The 19461-nt window shown below is 39.1% G+C and overlaps 1 protein-coding gene across 6 annotated transcripts in view; it reads left to right on the top strand.

Annotated features, from left to right (window-relative positions):
* The window catches only part of GRIA4 (glutamate ionotropic receptor AMPA type subunit 4), a 334174-nt gene that overhangs the window by 285815 nt on the left and 28898 nt on the right, over positions 1-19461 (top strand). For 5 of the 6 annotated variants that reach the window (XM_004604799.2, XM_004604801.2, XM_055130905.1 and 2 more), the window contains exon 14: positions 2921-3168. In XM_004604799.2, the coding sequence (XP_004604856.1) occupies positions 2921-3168 (248 nt within the window). Of the gene's footprint in view, positions 1-2920; positions 3169-17765; positions 17805-19461 lie in introns of all 6 variants that reach the window. The other variant, XM_055130906.1, reaches the window with a different exon arrangement.

Raw genomic sequence — 19461 nt, 5'->3', positions numbered from 1 at the left:
TAAAAGAACATTAATTTTGCTGCATAAATTACTAGAAGAAGGAGATAATTCCTCTGATCACAGTGCAGATACTAACTAGAATGCATTTGTATATATTGTTTGTTAAGAGCAGTAATTATGGAATTTTATGATGTGAAGTGGGCAGTCCATATCTAAAACTCTAAGAATTATTTTTAAAAATTACTGGTTATATAGGGCTTTAAAGTACTTTCCCATGCATTGAGTGTGATGAAGTTGAAATAAAATCTGAGATAAGCTCTATAATGTAGAAAGTTACACTTTATTACCTTTTCTTATTTGTTTGAACAAATTTATTCCCAAAATCTGATTTTTTTAAGTAGCATAGTGGAAGATTGTAGGCACTCAGAAATGCCATTGTCATTATATGTATGAACTTTCTGGGGCTGCAGCAATATCTCATTTCAGCCTCTTATGAAAGATAGAAGATTTGCTTGCCCCCGTATGTTGGCAGAACACTGTCTTGCTGTCACAGGTCAGATGCAGTGATGTTTCTTGCAACTTTCCACCTGAGTCCCTCCCTGCCTTCCACCCTGTGGCCATGAACATATGTAAGTCATGTCCCCTTAAATCAGAGTCAGATTTTCTAAAAGTTACATGGCAGAAAAACGATAAAAAAAAAACTTCCAAAAATTTGCTTTCACTTTTCCTCATTCCACTCCACTTCCAAATTTAACACTAAATACAAGGCCAGCTAATTCTAGCATAATTAGGCTGATTCCTCTCTCTTCTGAATTTTTGATTTATTCTACTTTCTTTGCACTTAAAGTAGATGTCAGTCAGTATGTTTAAACAAATGCAGCACTATTTTTTCTTACATTACTAGTATAGGAATGTGCTTCTGTAAAGTATGAATTGTCTGAAGACATTTTATTCTCTTAAAGCAAATCATTTGCTTTAATATTATGTTACATTCTATAATTAATACACTGACTGGTCTTGTAAAATGGTTATTCTACTTAGCGTAACTCTCTAACTTAGAATTATTTATTCCAATTAAGGTAATACTGATAATTTTCATTTATAATATATGCCAAATGGATGTTGTTTACCAATGTGTCTCTAAATTGAAATTACCTGGCTAGATGTTTAAGAACAATCTTCACCAGTTGATTCAGAGGGCTTATACATGTTAGAAGTTGGGACTCGTAATATAGGAGAGTAAGTTCTCTGGCCCAGTACTCGTTACTGACAGGTGGAAGGCGTGAGACCTGGCAACACAACCCCTTTGTGAGCTCAGGATTGGGATCTGTGAATCCAGACCCTCCTCTATCTTAGAAGCACTTAGAATCTTCGAAGTTTAACTCTAGCATTATCATGGAGTAACATGCTCATCGGTGTAGCCAAAGTAATCTACCAGAACCGAAACACACATATCATAGGCTCTGTATTATGGAATGTTTATCCAAACGTTAATAGCATAAAAATACCTCACAGAGACTCTAGGATGTATATTTTGCATCTTGACATTTATTACCGTTTGAGTATATACTAACATGAAACATCTTATATCTTATTCTCTCACTGTATGATCCATATTAGAGGTTTATTAACTGTTAATTTTCTCATCCCAAACAAAAAATTGCAATGCTAATTTTATTAATTCCTTTATTTGTCCTAAATAATTGATTCTTGACCCAGACATGTATTCCTAAAAATTGCTAGTCAGGATATCATTGGTTATTGAAAATGTTGATTCTTGTTGATTCTATATTCTGGCTAGCAAAGGATGACCAATGTGAATAAAAGCACATGCTATCCAGGACTGACCTCATGAACAGTACAGTGTGAATGAATTACCCATTTCTGTTTCTTTGGATTCAGATGCAAATTCTCAGAACCTCATTACTGAACAACTTCAGTGATACCACATTAAAGTCTATCATTTATATTATCAAACATTAAACAGGATCCATGTTTTTCTACTTTACTAAATAGTTTTGGGGGGAACATTTAAATTAATTGCAATATTTTTTCACTCTAAAAAATATATGTAAGAATAGAAAAACCCTAATGTGAATATAGATTCCAACAAAAGAACTCAGGTAAAATAAATTATTGAGAGGCTAGAGCAATAGCACAGTGGGTAGGGCATTTGCCTTGTACGCAGCCGACCGAGGTTCAATTCCTAGCATCCCCTATGGTCCCAAGCACCACCAGGAATAATTCCTGAGTGCATGAGCCAGGAGTAATCCCTGTGCATCGCCAGGTGTGACCCAAAAAGCAAAAAATATATATATATTGAGAACAATGCAGTTAAAGTCCAAAGAAACAAAAGATATATATAATCTGGGATCTGGAGATTAGAATGACTAACTCCTCAAAACATAAAGCACTTTTTTTCTTCAAAGTTGAATGTATGTTGTATATTATTTGAATAATTTGTCTAAAATATTTTGGTTGAACTAGGAGTTTGATTCTTGTGTTCTGGACATTTAGTTTATAAACTACCTTGATTTATTCTCCTTCTTTTTTTGAGCGTGAGAAAAAGAAAAATATCAAATAACATTACAACAGTCTATTTATATAATTAAATCTCATTATCCAAAGGAATTTCACAAAACTAAAATAAAGTCTTATCCATGTCAAGTTTGCTCAGAACATGATCTAAAACATTATGTGTTTCACCCTTTTTGTGACAGTGTACAGTTAAAAATATGTTTTTTTTAAAGTAGCTGATTAAAGGAGATCATTAGGACATCGGGTGTCACTTTTAAAGATTTGGCATCTCAATGACTTCCTGAAATAGTGTGAAATAGTTTTCTAACTGGAAGAGAGTGTTAGGAGGAAAATGGGATGAGTGGACAGTGTAGGGGTTCTGAAAGGCTTTCTCTTGGTTTAGTCAATATTAACATGTTGTTCTCTTCTTTCCTGTATTTAATTTTATTTTGATTTCCTCCAGAGATCAAAAATAGCAGTGTATGAAAAGATGTGGACCTACATGCGATCGGCAGAGCCGTCAGTGTTCACTAGGACTACAGCTGAGGGAGTAGCTCGTGTCCGCAAATCCAAGGGCAAATTCGCCTTTCTGCTGGAGTCCACTATGAATGAATACATTGAGCAGCGAAAGCCCTGTGACACGATGAAAGTGGGAGGCAATCTGGATTCGAAAGGCTATGGAGTAGCAACGCCCAAGGGGTCTTCATTAAGGTGGGTGGAATAGTATAACACTAGAACACGTGTTGTTATAGTATTCCACCTTCCCTGATGGCCCTGAGAGAATTCTTTTGATTTGTGTGTGTGAACATGGTATGTTTGTTTGTTTTCTTTTCTCCATTTCATATTTTTTGGGTCAACAATCAGGTAATTTTTTTTTTCAAATTTAAAATGATTAATCCTACTTGACATGCATCTTTTAAGGCCATATAAAAACCAAACTGGTTGAACACTAGCTGCTTCCAGTGGGCCTAAAACTTGGGTGGCATATATTTCTATATTCCACTTTTGGGGGGGGTCACTAAAATTTGCACTTTTATTATGTTGATAATAATTCTACTTATTATTATTATTACTAGTATCATTATGCCTACTGCTTAAGAGTGAGAAGAAATCAAACTCTTTTAAGCAACCTTTTCCCCCATTTCAATAATTCATTTTCTATGGCACTATTTTATTTTAGATTAACTTGAGGCTGTGCTGGTGCTAACTTTAAAATCATATCTATTTACAAGGACAGTTGTGATCAGAAGGAAGCTGAACTCTGAGTTTACAGTGCTTACTCAATCACACTCTCACCTGTTTCAAAGGGAGTGTGGTGTAAGTAAGATCTGTAAAAACAGACTCACATAGTCCAGAATTGTTTGTCCATAGATCCTTGAATGGGATTCATGAGCAAAGCAATTGCATATGTGCATAGTAATCCACCTGTGCTGAAAATGAATCTTCCATTCTTGAGGAAATGTTGGTTAAAAGCTGCCATTTTTACCATTTTGGTCCTGGACATAGAGAATTCATATGTTTGTGTCCAGAAGGCAGAAGTCCCCATTTTCCTTAAGCAGTAAAGGCTGCCGTAGGACGGCTGGGGCTAAGAGCAATTCCAAGTCAAGAGTGAGCCTGACAGATCATTCAGGGTCCTGCCGCACTGGAGACATTCAGAGCATAGACTGAAGAAGAAAGAAATCAGTACTTACTTAACCAAGAACCAAGACTTAACCAAGAACCTGGTCTTGAGAAATGGTGTATCTGGTAAGATTTTGAACAATGAAGGTAATGAGATCTATATAATTGTCCAACAGGAGTGAAAGCAAGATGGAAATAATGATTCCCCCCCCATTGGATTTAAAAAGGAATTCCAGTGTGCTTTAGAATGTGTGTGGGTAGGAGGGTTAAGGGGGAGGTGGAAACAGCTATAAAAACCAAATAATAATCCTGAAGAGGTAGGATTAAATCAGCATCAGGTCGTTTATGTTTGCAAACCACACTGTAAGAGTGAAGGAGGTACATGGTATGTTCAAAAGGAACAATTTTCAAAGGAGATCAAATGAAGCTATTCAGTCAAGACAGCTTGGGGTGGACTTCAACAACTATTAAATAAAGTCAGGTTTATTTTCTTCCCTACGAAATTAGAGAAATGTGCAGGGAGAAAGCCAAACCAATCAATTAATTATGCTTGGTAAAATTCTGCTCATAAAAAGATCTTACCCAGTAGAACTGCAACTGGCACCAGGATGTTTGTATCATTTTGTACGAGGCAGTATGAGAAATAGATTGTTTCAATGAAGCAAGCAGCAAATAAATCTCTAATAAAGTCATATTTATAGAGCACTTTAGTATAAAATACTTATAAGACATTTCTAGGAAGAGGAGGCAGCAAAGGTAGTTGATGTGTGGATCAGTGTTCAGACTATTGATTACATTCACTGGATGCTAGTTTTGTTCTTAATTAATTCTCTGTGGATGTAGCTGCCTTGGCCTCTGTTTTGTGTGTACTGATAAAGTCAAGTTCCAGGGACTGGATTTGGCCTCTGAGGCGGGTGCGCCTGACTTCCATTGATGGCAAGAGAGTTCCCGCTTAAATGTGCCACTTTGTCAAATCCACACTACACGGATTGTTTGGGAGAAACTGAAGGGCCTCATCTGTCCAGAACTGGATAATAATCAGCTCTTGGCTCCCCCCTCTTTTCCTGTCCTTCCCTGGATCTTGTTAATGAGGCGGTTGTCAAACTCAGCTTCCTGGAAGGAGAGTTTGTTTATGCGCTTTGTTTTCTGCATGCCACAATTTCCTGAGCATGCTGGCCCCTGCATGCCAAAACCACAGTCATTTTGTCCTCTCTGAGAACATTGCAAGGGCCCTGAAGGCTGACCAACATCCACCTTACCCCACCCCCCAGATTCCTCACTCCTCAGCCTCTACATGGTTCAGCAGGAGGTTCCTGAAACTTAACTTCTTATTCATCTGGGGCCTTTTGTTTCAAAAGAGGCAAGCCATGCAGAGGTGGGCTAATAAGCACCTTCCATAGAAATGGTTTTGTTTGTAGAAGCAAATGCAAAATAATTTCAGTCTTCAACACAGGCCCCAGCTGGCATATCCTCACTGATAGTGTCTTTGAAACCTGTCTTGCTTGTTTAGTACAAGATTTCCTAAAGAATCATTTCTTATTCTGCTGGGGGGAGTGGCAGAGGGCACACTAGCAGTGCTCAGCTGTTACTCCTGACTTTGAAGTCAGGAATTACTCCTGGCAGCAGACAGGGGTCCATGGGATGCTAGGGATTGAGCCCCAGTCAGCTACATGCAAGGCAAGCAGCCTGCCTGCTGTACTATCACTCTAGCACCAAGAATCTATTACTTTAACCAGGTCTTCAGGTTAATAGTCATGGATACAGTGAGACTGTACATATTATTGTCTCTAATCATGAATTTATCACAGATTTGGCTCTTCTGATTCTGTAGGCAATATGAGACTAAGAAAAGGAAAATGATAAGCTTAAATAGAAAATGCAGACTGGTTAGCAGTCTTCTATTAGTATAAAAATACACAAACTTGCTCTTTGATCAAAATGCTGCAGAGTAAATGTCTTAGAAAAGAAGAGGAATATGGTAAGCCATCAGAGTGGAAAGTCGTAGAGGCTTTAAAGCAAATTTAGTCAGGGATGTGGCTCTGGGGTGCAGTGCATGCCTGGTATTCATGAGGTCCTCAGTTTGATCCCTAGCACTACAAACAAACATTAATGCAATCAGGTTCAAGACAGAGAATCGCTAGTTGGGATCAAAGGTATGACTGCAGCGCTGACTGGCACCGGTCTGTGTGACAGCGAATGGCATTCAAAGCTCTTTATTGGTCACAGAGACTTGACTTCAGCCTGAGTGCTGGGAACACAGTCAGATGTTAAGGCCACTGAGCCATAAGGGCCCTGCATGGATCTTGGTGGTACAGCACCTGTTCTGTGTGTGTGAAGCCCTGGATTTGTCCCTGGCATCATAAAAACCAAAGGGCTGAACTGCCACTAACCTTTCTTCATTGAAGAGAGCCAGCAAAAATTCACGTAAATTATGAATTTACTGTAAGTTAACATAAATTCTAAAGTTGCCTGGCAAGGCCCTAGGCTTATGGGTATTATCATATGCTACATAGCATCTACAGATTCTAAAGTCAAAAGGAAACGCAAATAGGTACAGATACATAGAACTACAAGTTAACAGCAGGGCAAGAAAAGAACTTAAATTTTATTGCCATTGATAGTTATTTTTCATATTTTCCTTCTAAAGAAACTGTTGGGCTGGAGCAATAGCACAGCGGGTAGGGTGTTTGCCTTGCACGTGGAGGAATTGACCAGGTTCAATTCCTCCACCCCTCTCAGAGAGCCCGGCAAGCTACCGAGAATATCTCGCCCGCACGGCAGAGCCTGGCAAGAGCTACCCGTGGCGTATTCGATATGCCAAAAGCAGTAACAAGTCTCACAATGGAGATGTTACTGGTGCCCACTTGAGCAAATCGATGAGCAACAGGATGACAGTGATACAGTGATACACAGTGAAAGAAACTATTACTTTTCACTGTGGGATAGAAGATAAAGAAAGCAATTGCTACCTTCTCACCTCACCTATGCCTAGATAATGGTCCTGAGTCTGCACATGCGTAATGAGATCATGCTACTTTCAACAGCCTTCCTTCTCATTTCTACGCCGCTACTCTTGGCAATCCCAAACAATTGTGAAAGCTTTTCTCTTGCGGAGAAATGTTTAAAATTTGTTTGAAAATTCATATTTTACACAACACTGTAGTGGAACATCAAGTATAAAAAAGAGGAAATATTTTACTTTGCTATCAATAGTAGCAATCTTACTAAACAAATTTGCTATAGTATAAATACACACCATACAATGATGTTATTGGTTGTATAATTAAGTTGTATGCTTTCCTTTCAAAATACTTTTACTCCATTACTCCATTATCTGTATTACACTAGTTATACACTCTGCTATGCAATAAATAAAACTGTTAGGTCATTTACAGTGTCATGTAATAACTCGGTTTATTAAGATTCACTCTAAAATACCTGCTAGATGAGAAGACCCCTTTTAGAGATATTAATGGAATTTAGCATCTATAAGTACCTCCAGGAGCAAAGGAGTGGATCCTAGCTGACAACTTCCTGTGACTTTTGAAAGGATTTAACTGAACCCTCAAGTTTGCAACCAGCTTTAAAAATACTAGTTCCTACCATTTTCTTATCCATCAGTGAAACAGTCCCTAAAGATATTGTGGGACTGTTTCTTTTTTTTTTCCTTTTTGGGTCACACCTGGCAATGCACAGAGGTTACTCCTGGCTCTGCACTCAGGAATCACCCCAGGCACTGCTCAGAGGACCATATGGGATGCTGGAAATCAAACCCGGGTCGGCCACATGCAAGGCAAATGCCCTACCCGCTGTACTATTACTCCAGCCCCTGGGACTGTGTTTCTAATAAGGTAGATGCCCTGTTGTACACCCTCCTCCCCCAGATAAAATGATCTTTCAAAAATAAAAGTAGTTCTAAAAGAATTTGTATCAGCTGTTCAGAAAGGGAGAAATTGAGGTCCCATTAGAGATTGTGGACACACAGCAGGAACCAGCTGTGGTGACTGTTCGAAAACATCAGGTGCATCAGATTTTGTTTGCAGCCACCTGCTGCCATCATGCAGCAGGGAGAGGAGATGTCACTAGGCGTTAGAAGAACCGTTTTCATTGCACTGTTTCTTGCAGGATTTAATACAGCCCCTTGGCCCTGGTCTGTTTTGGAGTAGGAAGAGTTAGCACTCTATAGACCAAAAAATAATTCTTTTCACTTTGGAGAACTGAGGCATCCTAAATATGTTCAGTCATATTTTATCCCTAAATAGCCATCTTCCGATATACAATCTGTGAGACATTGCATTAAAATTTAGTCATACATTCAGATATACATGGAAAGTTTAGAAAGAAGGTGTTCACGGTTGTTGTGTTTGAATTAAGTTGTAGGCTTTGCTTGCTTGGTTTGTTTTGCTGGGTTTTGTTTTGTTTTGTTGGTTTGATATGGGGTTTTTTTGGTGTTAAGGTGTTAAGGACAAATAAATTTTTAAAACTTAATGTGGACACTAGAAAAGTAACTAAGTGTACTGAAATTTAAGTTTGAGTATTTAATATTACTGAGTGGAACTTGTCATCAGGTGAATAAACTTAACTTATTTTCTGGAGCTGCAGCATAGCTCATTTGTATATAGATATGATTTTTATATTTTAACTATTATGGACAGAGATATGCTTTGACTTCTGAATAGTCTTTGGTGTTTCTTGGCATCACACACATACATGTATATACACACATATACATTATTTATTTTTAATAGGTATCATGATTGCAATAGTTAATGTTTATGGTAGTGAGCTACTAAGTTACTGCATCCTGTCACCACCAAAGGAAATACTACTCTTTACCAATGTCACTATGTCACTTCTGGTCCAACTCTTCATGCCCCTATACTACTTAGTAATCTGTTAACAAGGTTCTAAAGATAATTTAATTTTCCTGATGTCATTATTTTCTGGAATAAGGACTTTTTGTTTTGTTTGGGTGAAGGTCATACCCAGTGGTGCTCAGTGGTTATTCCTGGCTCTGTGCTCAGGAGTGACCCCCTTGGGGTGCTCTGGGGACCATAATGTGGTGAGAGGATTCAAACCAGGGTGTCTGTAGACATATACTAAACAAGTGCCTCCCCGCCTCTTCTTCATCCCAGCAGTTATTCTTCTAATAACTGATCTTTATTTGATTAGAAATTAGACACACACACACACACACACTATTTGTGAGATGTCATAAACCCTCACCCCGTTTGCTATTAGGTGTGCTCATGTTTATCATGGGTACCAGTATTTTCCATGTGCAAACTGAATGTCAGACAGTAGCAGTAGTAGTACTCGTGTGCCCCAGAGGAAAACGGTCTCCATCATCCACATTCTGCATGCTTCGTTTACTTGATTTTTAGTGTGATAGGAAACATAAAACTTTATGCTGCCACTTAAAATTCTAGATTTTATTTACATTTAGCCCTTTCCTATAATTAAAAGATGATTAAAATTACAGCTCCCCGAGGAGGGGAAAACGTTGCATTTGTCTGCATTTCTTTAAGATTCACTAGGCATTACTTGTTTTTGCTACTCTTCCCACTAGTAAACAAAATTGCTGATATGATTCGCCTCCATTCATTTGCCAGTTCATTTCCCAGATGGTTGCTGGGTTCCAGCAGAGAATTTGTCAAGCGATTTTCAAGTTGTTCCCTCTGGGGAGGTTGTAGGTAACACCAAGTTGAAAAGTTTCTAAATTCAGTGTTCACCCCTTTGTTCTCCCCAACATTGCAATGAGAAATTACATTTTAAGAACTTGCCTGAGAGGGGCTGGAGTGATAGCACAGCGGGTTGGGTGTTCCCCTTGCACGCAGCCGACCTAGGTTTGATTCCCAGTATCCCATATGGTCCCCTGATCACCACCAGGAGTAATTCCTGAGTGCATGAGCCAGGAGTAACCCCTGTGCATCACCGCATGTGACCCCCCAAAAAAACAAAAAACAAAACAAAAAAAAAAGAACTTGCCTGAGAAAAAGAGCACTACTGTCTGAGCACCATATTAGTATAGATCATCTCAGAGAGATCTAAATATCAATTGCTACAAAAGACTTAAAGTTTAAAACTTCACAGTCAGCTTGAGTTTTGGCAGTTCTAAGAAGAGCCAGAATTCCAAATTATTGTTCTTTACTAGCATGCAATTGCTCCATTTAAAAAAAATAATTATTAAAGATAAGAAAATCTCAAGATTAGAGCAATGGTACATAGGTTAGGGTGCTCGCTTTGCACATAACTGATCTGGGTTCAATTCCAACACCCCATACAGGCTCCTGAGTCCCACCAGGAGTAAGCTCTGTGCCCAGAGCTAGGAGTAAACCCTAAGCACTGCCGGGTGTGCACCCCTCCCCCACCAAAAAAGGAAAGATAAGGAAATCTCCAGGAAGAATATTTACATCCCATACAATTCAAATTAAATTAATGGCAGTGCACAGTTAATATCATGCATAACCTGTAGGCCACTACGTCTAAACCTTCAGGTGCCAGATTATTTAAGAGACACAAAGTTGCATCTGAAACTAAATTTTATAATCTGATAATCAACAAAAGTGCTGTAGATGAACAATTCCTTCCATTGCTGGTGTGTGTATCTTCTTAGTATATGTCTGGGAATCAAATAAGTTCAAACATGTCACTTGCTGGTCTTTATGGATCCTCTACAAGGAATAGGTTTCGCAATCAGCTGCAGCCTGAGTACTCAGATTGAAAGGGGCAATACACGCTCGTGCATGCACAAAGGCACGCACGCACACACCGTGGCTGGAGCACATGGGTTTCTAGGAGTGTAGCAGCTGGGGAAAATGCAGTGCCGGTTCTCTGGAATGAAAGTTAGAGACAGCAGCATCAGAGGGAGGTGACTCCTGCAGAGGGCACTGGCCAGGCGGGAATTCACAAAGCAGGACTAAGGATCTAGGTAGTCAAAGCAAAGCCAGACCAAAGGGACTGGGCAGCGGGATAGAAGAAACGTTTATGGTACCAGGAAGCCCAGAGTTCAGAAAATAGCACAAGCCATGAATGTCAGTGCCTGTCACGTGATGGTCTTTGTGGTGATACTGAGGTGGAGATGGTCTGGCCCTGCCTACTGGTATGTGCCTGCATGGGAAGCCTCAGCAGTAGGACCCGAACCTCACACAGAGCAATGAGCCACGCGGGACTGACGGCAGCCCCCAACTCTGCCCCCGAGTATGAGGTGACTGAGCGTGCAGGCATCAGAAGGCTTCACCCACAGCGCAGGCAGGCAAGGACATGAGCACTGGTCCAGGGGTCATCCGAGGCAGAACAGGGCCTGCCTGTGTGGAGTACAGAGCCCCTGTCACCGTTAGAAGTGGCCCAGCTGGGTTTGAGTGTATCAAACATCCATGCAATTCTCTTTCTGTTTGAATTTGTTCTCATTTCTTCCCTCTTGGCAATATCTGCACTAATACTTTAAATTCCCCCAAAAGGAGATTGTTTCATTCCTGTGGTACATAAGGTTGCTCCTGAATGTAGCCACGGCTCTGCACTTTGGCTCTGTTTTATACTCAATTATTAAAGAGAACGTGTCAGATTGTTTCACCTACCACGAGGCCCTCAGGCTACAAATTCATGACTTCTATTCCGAGAAAATGCCCTTGAAGGTTGGAGTTAACACCGTTGCTTGTCGTCAGAGCAGTTGTTGGTAAATCCTGAGGATGGTAGCAAGGTCAAGATGGGTTGTTTTCTGGAGTTTTGTGCATTCCTCATATCATCCTCTCCCGGCTTACTTTTTTTCTTTTTTAAGGAAAAGACGCCTGGAAGATTCCAGTCTGACAGCCCCAGCACCTGCTGCTGCCTGGGAAGGAGCTTTTGAGACCTCAGATCCTGTCTCCTCTGAAGTCTCACAGCTCTGAACAGCTCAGCAGGAGCAAAACAAGACATGTGGAAGCCCGTGCTCCCACGGGCCTCTTAGGAACCTGGGCGCCGCAGAGGTGGCTGGGGGCTGCAGAGGGAGGGGCGCCCTTCATAATCGGAATTATTAGATGTGGAGAGAATAGTTTAGACACGCACCAGAATTTGGAGGACTGACGGTCACCAGGTTTTTGGTAAAAGTTTTAGTGACTGTGATAAAATACCATAAATCTCACTTTTGTTGTGGAGACATAATAAACCCCGAAGTCTGGTATTCTATAGATGCTGCTTTAATGCCGTTTTACACTAATGATAAACCCCTACTCACTTCATCATAAATCAATAATGGTTTTTCATAAATAATGAAAATTCATTTGTTTCAGCACAGCATGTGGGAAACCATTCATCCACCACTTCAATGTGATGTGCTCGCTCCCTGTCTCTAAAGATAGTATCAATTCACATGGGCTCGTTTTGTTTTCTTGTTTAAGAGCAGGAAGATAAAGTCCTTTGTGATCATTTAGAACTAGCTGGAAAACAGTCAAGATCCTGGTTTAGAATTATAATTGGCCTCAGCCGACACAGTCAGAGACAAGTAAAGTAAAGGAAGTAGAAGTTTATTGGGTTGTTCTCCCAGGCTGTCTCTACAAACCTCCGGTGAGGCTGGAGCAGAGCCGCACCCTCAGAGAGACTAGGGGGGCTTTTAAGTTGTCTTGGGCTGGAAAAGGGAACCAAGACTAGTGGGACTGGTGTGCATGGTGGTCTGACCCCCGTTATCTGTAGGGGCTCAATGGTGAGAAGCGGGGGATGCAGCCTGGTGGCTTCCTGGTGCCAGGTGAGCCATCAGCCCTGTTCTGTGCTGGGGGCACAGCGGTCCGGTCATGTTGCTGTCTCATCAACTGGTCACTGTGTGGTCCTGGTTGCCATTTTGTCTGAGCAAACCTCACAATAATCTACTTAAATTGAACTAAGAATTAGAAACTGTCGCTTGTTTTTGTTTTAAAGTTTGTTCCCAAAAATTCAGTCCTATTTAATTTTCAGAATGAATAGTCGTGCGAGATCATTTTGCCACATATTCATAAGCATCTAGTATCAGCTGAAGAGAAAATCACTGTTCTCCTCCAAATACACAACCTTCCCAGAAGCCGGCATTATGTTAAGCATGAGTCGATGAGGTAGGCGCCAGAGAGACAGTACATTGGGAGGGCATTTGCCTTGCATGTGGCTGACCCAGGTTCCATCCTCAGCATCACATGTGGTCCCCACAGAGCCAGGAATAAGCTATGGTTCCTATGGATGTGCCCCCTCCAAAAAAAAGACCAGAATATTTTGTAGATAATAATCAAGCTAGCAGAAGTGCTAAATACCAGGAATGCATTATCTTCCTTAATATCAAGGAATTCTTTTTTAAGATTCAAAATAGTTTATTTTAAAGGAATAGATTCCACACTTTTGGAAAACCTAAAATTTATTCAGTCTGCCACAGATTTAAATGCACTTTCACATTTTTTGTGAAACTTTTTCAATATATTTCATAACACAATTAAACAGTGAAGACAAATTAAAAGTAACAATACTTCTAACATCAATTCTGCCCTTAACAGTATAGAGTATTATGAAATAGGAAAATATCTATCACTTTAAATACCATTATCCCAGTAGTCATAAGCTCACCGTGTTAGCTAACTAGATATTTTCTTCTTGCTTATTTTCCCCCCCGGGGTACTCTATGAAATGAATGCACAGATAAATTTTTACAGAAATGTTAAATATTCTGTTTTTTTCTTATGTGCTAAATAGTTTGGTGTTTGCCAAAGTAAACTAAATTGGATTCAGATGACATACAAACAGCTCTCTTTATGGGAAAAAAAAAAAGAGTGTATGAACTCCTCTTTATTGTTGAATCACTACATAGAAGATTATATAAAAACAGACACAATTTATCACTAACAGTCAAGTTTAACCAGACTCCACTATATATAGGCTTCGTTGTTTCATCTTTGGGTTCTCAGGAAGCTTCTGAATGTCCTTTTGCAAAAGCAATAGGCAGGGTCTTACTAGGAACCCGAACAGGACGTTGTCAGCTCCCCACTCCCTCACCCCTCGTTTTGAGCACTTGAAACTACGATTTTTTAAAAAATAAAAAAAAGCACTGTCAACTGATCAAATTAATCCATGTTGCTTGTATAAGTAGCATTAAAAGTAACTTTTTAAAAAGATGCTTAATTAAAGTGAACCAGTATTCCAAGTCCCAAATCAGTACCCAAATCTAAGCTGTGGTCTAGTCGGAGGGTGGAAGAAAAATGAACCGTGTTGTTATTTTTGACGCCAGTCGGATATAAAATCAGAAGAAGGCCTGCGGCTACTGCTTCTAATAAGTAGTTTTGAGGTTAGTGGGTTGAGGCTCGTTGTATATAAACTCCAAAGTAGGATGGAAGAAAAACTAAGCCAGGTGTCTCCCAGTGTAAAAAAGACACAGACAAAATAAAATAACTTTCTACTAAAATTATTTGGCAACTGCATGAGATAAGATAAACAATAGTTAAGGGCTAAAGAGGTAGTACAGTGCCTAAGGCACTTGCCTTGCATGCAGCTGACCAGGGTTGGATCCTTTGTGGAGACAAATTGTCTCCTCAGCGCTGCCCAGAGTGATCCCTGAGCACACAGCCAGTAGCCCCTAAGTACAGCCAGGTGTGGGCCAAACCACCGCCCCCTCCCCCCAGGAATAAGTTACCCACTTCAATTAATGTTCTTTAGTGATATTGAGTTGTTGTTGAAATTTGACCTCATATAAAACTCTAAAAAGTCCTCAGCAGTATATTTCTTAAGTGAAATAATAATAGTAGCACACAGTCTTCTAGCTTTCAAACCATTTCCACATACCGTTCTTTCACTTCCCCTTTGACCTCATTTTACTACAGAGGTAAGCATTAGAATTCAGTGACTTGTCCCCATCCCCACTGCTAAATAGTTTGATCCTCTGACTTCTCCAGTGCTCTTAGGGGAGAAAAAAAATTAAAAGGGACTTTTAAATACAACTACAGTTCACTCTGAAAACTTAGGAACTATTTTCTGATTCTTCTCTTCCACGGTTTTGGCAACATTGATCTTTTCAAGGCCTGGTGAAAATGCCATATAAACCTCAAAAACCTATATTGTTTAATTTATGTAAGAAACTAAACCTTTTTTTTAAGGTAAATAACAAAGATAGATTTCAGGTCAGCACTAAGATTTTATAGCCACTAAAACTAACCCAAAAATGGTGGTGGGGGTGGGGATCCTGGAGAGACTTATTGCTCCAGCAGCAGAGTTGTTGAAATAAGGGTCTCACCTCTTTGGGAAAGTGCCCTGTGATGGAGACACTCAGCTCTCCTCCTCCTTGTGGAGTCGGAGATGCTGACTCAGGCCCTGGATAATCTTTAAATAACGGAAGAATTCTCATGTACCTCTTTGAAATTGCAGACACTTAAAGAGACTAGGAACAATTCATTCCCAGAATCTCACTAGAACATCATATCAGTTTGTGATTAAGTAAGTCTGTCAGTAATTAGCTGCTTTTTTATAGCTGTCTATCTATACCTCTCAGTGGAAAAGTGTTGCAGGGAAGCACATCTCTGTGAAAAGCAGTAGGATGAAGATAGACATGGGTCTTGTATCCTTATTTTCACAGACATCTAAAAGATGCTGGCATCTAACATTTGGCAAGGTACAAATCTGATGAAATGTATTGGTTTATATAAAAGAAGGAATAAAATGGAAAATGAAGCATTAGACGGTTCTTATAAAGAAAATCCCCCTTTTTGTTACAAAAAATGTATATATTTCATACCCAGTTATGATTGCAAAATGGATCTAGGTAATGTGGAATGAAAGGTGTTTTAATATGTAAGACATTAGAGGTTTTTTTAAGGCACTATAATAACCTTGATAACCTCTACAACTTCAGTACTATTTTTTTTCATTTTTCCCTCCATCACAAATAGCAAATATATATACCCTGATGCTTGAAGATATATGTCACTGTCACGGTAATTTTACCCCATCCAGACACTGAAGCTACAGACATTCATAAGTTCTCAGATCATTTCTAATGAGAAAGATATTTCCTGTGAGACCCCAACCTAAAGTGACTGTCATGGATGAAGTAGGTGTTTCATCAAATACAATTTACTCTTTTTTTCTCCCATCGATAGCACGGTTTTACAAATTGCATATGTATTTCCTTTGGGGTGGAGTGAGGAAATGATCCATTTTTATATGATTTTCTTTGAACTCTATGGAGTTCCATAGATAAAAAGTTATTTTGCCAAAAGTAGACCTTTTTTTTTAGAATATTCATTAAAGTTAATGAATATAGTTACATTTCCTGAGGAAAAATTTGAAGGAAAACATGTCTGCTTGTCATTGGAAGCATTTTAGTATGCTGTATTAGTATCATGTCACATGAACAGGTTTTTAAGTTTATAGGATGAATTTAATGCTAGAAAAAAATGTTCATAGTAATAGATATATATATATAGTGTAGAATCCTCCAAATAATATTTTTCCCTGCACATTTTCATAATGGCCATTAGAGTAACTATTACAACATTCTTCATTTTGCCATCTCTGGAATATGCTATGACAATGTAGGTTCCAAAATACATCCATTTTCTCACCTGATGTCATTTTACTTGATGAAGAATTTTAATCAGTTACCCAAAGTTAAATAACAATAGCACATGATCCTGTATGGGTTCAGGTTCACTCATGGTCTCCACTCTCCTTCATGTCTCACAGAATTCAATCAATTGTCTGGTATTTGACTATCTTATTAAATGGGAGCCAGCCACTATCTCTAAAATTATGCCAAAGGGTAGCTAGGAACTGACACTAAGCATAGTTAGACATTAGCCTCCAAAGAGACAAAATAACTAAAACAAAGTAAAATCAGAGACCATCGAAAAGAAAAGGAAATAACTTTGACTTACCAACACGTGCATCTGAATATATTTCATACACACCCTGCATCTTTGTACATTGGTTTTATATCTTTACCTAGACAAACGATGTGAGATCACATAGCTACAGTAGGTGCTCCTATATTGTCTAATGCCCAAGACAGTGCAACCTGCACTATACTACTTTGTTTTTTCTCCAAAGACATCGAGTTTTAGATAGAAAGAGATACATTAAAGAAAAGCGAATCACCTTTATCTAATTTGTGATTTTATTTTGAAAGAGATTTTCTCCTAGCTTCTGAAAATATACACCATCCAGTCCTTTCTTTAACCCAGCCATCAAATAACCTTTTTGATTTTTTTCATTTTACAATAATCCTTGTCCATGTAAGATTTTGTACCACTCCAAATATGGTGCTGCTTCTAGCAATATCATTAGTATCCTCTCAGTCTCAAAATACAGGAAAACTGTTATGGGACAGGCTAGAACACCACAGCACACCCCATTCTCCTAAGAACTAGGTACTTTCCTTTGATATCCCTTCCAAGATGCACTCCAGCTAACAAAAATCACTCCCTTGCTGCTCTTTGACAATTCTCCTGCCGCAAACCAGGTTCTAATTCATTAGCTCTCTCACAGAGCCAAGTAAAGAGTCAATAGTGGTTTCCTGGCAGAGATCGTGTTCATCTCCCTTTGGCTTAATTCTTCAAGTGGACTTTAAATTCAATCCAGTGAAGGCCCCAGAGTATCAGACATTTGGTAGTGTCTTGTGAGACATGGGGCAGGGGTTGGCCAGAACTGAACTTGACTTGAATACAAGACCATGTTCTATGATTGTTTAACTTTGGGTATTTCTCCCCTAGGAGGAGCACAGAGGAGAACTAACCAGCTCCAGGACCAAGGTAAGAGGGGAGTTTTCTTTCAAAAGAATGGGCTCCATCCCTTTGAAGGAAACCCCTCCCCCCACCTACTTTTTAATCCTGTTTTCTTTACACATTTATAGTTTTAACCCACCAGCATTAGGTACCCCACTTGCCACCTGCACATAATAATTACCTGAACATCCACTTACCAATGTTCAAACAGGAAAAATAAAAACTTTCACATGAGTCATATTCATTTAATGGCTAATGCATTTTTGTTTTCCATCATCATTAAATATCAGTGCCAACCTTCCATTAAGGATTAGATTCTTGCATAGGATTGGGAAATTGTCATTAAACATCAATTTTCCTATACATAGACACGGAAGGTTCCTGCCAATTCAACCATAATGGGGAAAAGAGTTATAAAAATAGAAAACTAAAATCCTGCATTGCTGCAGAAGAAATATGATTAAGAGATTTTTTTTAATTAAGAAAAGCAATGATGTGCTTTAAATGATAGTAATTTAAAATTAGTCAGTCTGGTCTTTTGGTCTGAAGTAGAGAGGTTTTCTTCTTTTCCTTTTTGGGTCACACCCGTCGATGCACAGGGGTCACTGGTCACTCCTGGCTCTGCACTCAGGAATCAACCCTGGCAGTGCTCAGGGGACCAGATGGGATGCTGGGAATCGAACCCGGGTTGGCCACGTGCAAGGCAAATGCCCTACCCACTGTGCTATCGCTCCAGCTCCTGAAGTAAACAGTTTCTGAGATACTGTGTACAAAGTATGTTTAGAAAAGTAAGCAGAAAGAGATATTACCTTGAGTATTTTTCCCATGCACTTAGACCCTTCCCAAGCCATTTTTTTTCTTTTAATATTTGCAACTGTAACCTCTCACTTTTTATGTTGTCCATGGAAATCCTCAGTTTCCTGTTGTTGGTACTCTCTTTCCAATTAGTCCTCCGTAGACAAGAAGGGTGAAAATCAAATGAGGAAGGACTTAGAAAGCATTCAGAATTTGAAATTCGAAGAAGAAAGTTAGACATATGAATTTTAGAAGTGTCTAACAGATTAAGGATTAGATTCTTGCGTAGTCATTTTATTTTTCATTGCCCAAAGCCTATGTGATCCAAATAGAAAGACAGCGACTCAGAAAAATATGTGGGGCTCTTGAAAAATGAAGGAAGTTTTCGGAAGGAGAAGAGATGTGAATAAAGGAGAATTTAGGCAATTTATTTTCAGTAACTGGTCATCATCATCCTTCAGAAATACAGTTCTGTCTTCATTACAAGCTTGTTTAGAGTCAGTTCACCATAAAATTGAATTGTTGGATATTTTTATAAGGAAATGTTTCCATAAGAGTATATTTTGACAGAGGTTCTTGGCCTCTCATCAGGAGCCATTGGTATTATATAATGAGTAATAAACATGAGCGAATAAATATGAAATAGGAATTTGGTTTTCATGCCTACTCACTGTTTACATAAAGAGTTATATCGCAGTGGTCATCAAGTCCAGAAACTGAAGCACTGCACTTTTTAGCAAATAATGCATTTTGTTGTCAAATTAGAACCTGATTTTTACCATCTCATTCACTGAGTCATTTAGTGCAAAATACAGGGTCTGTTTTGAAATATACTATTCAATCTCGATTCATTCATTCCTAAAATTGAAGATGCCAGATGTATGAGTGC

The sequence above is a fragment of the Sorex araneus genome, chromosome 3, assembly GCF_027595985.1.
Source record: "Sorex araneus isolate mSorAra2 chromosome 3, mSorAra2.pri, whole genome shotgun sequence".
Taxonomy (NCBI): Eukaryota; Metazoa; Chordata; class Mammalia; order Eulipotyphla; family Soricidae; genus Sorex; species Sorex araneus.
This window is presented reverse-complemented; position numbering and strand designations above follow the sequence as displayed.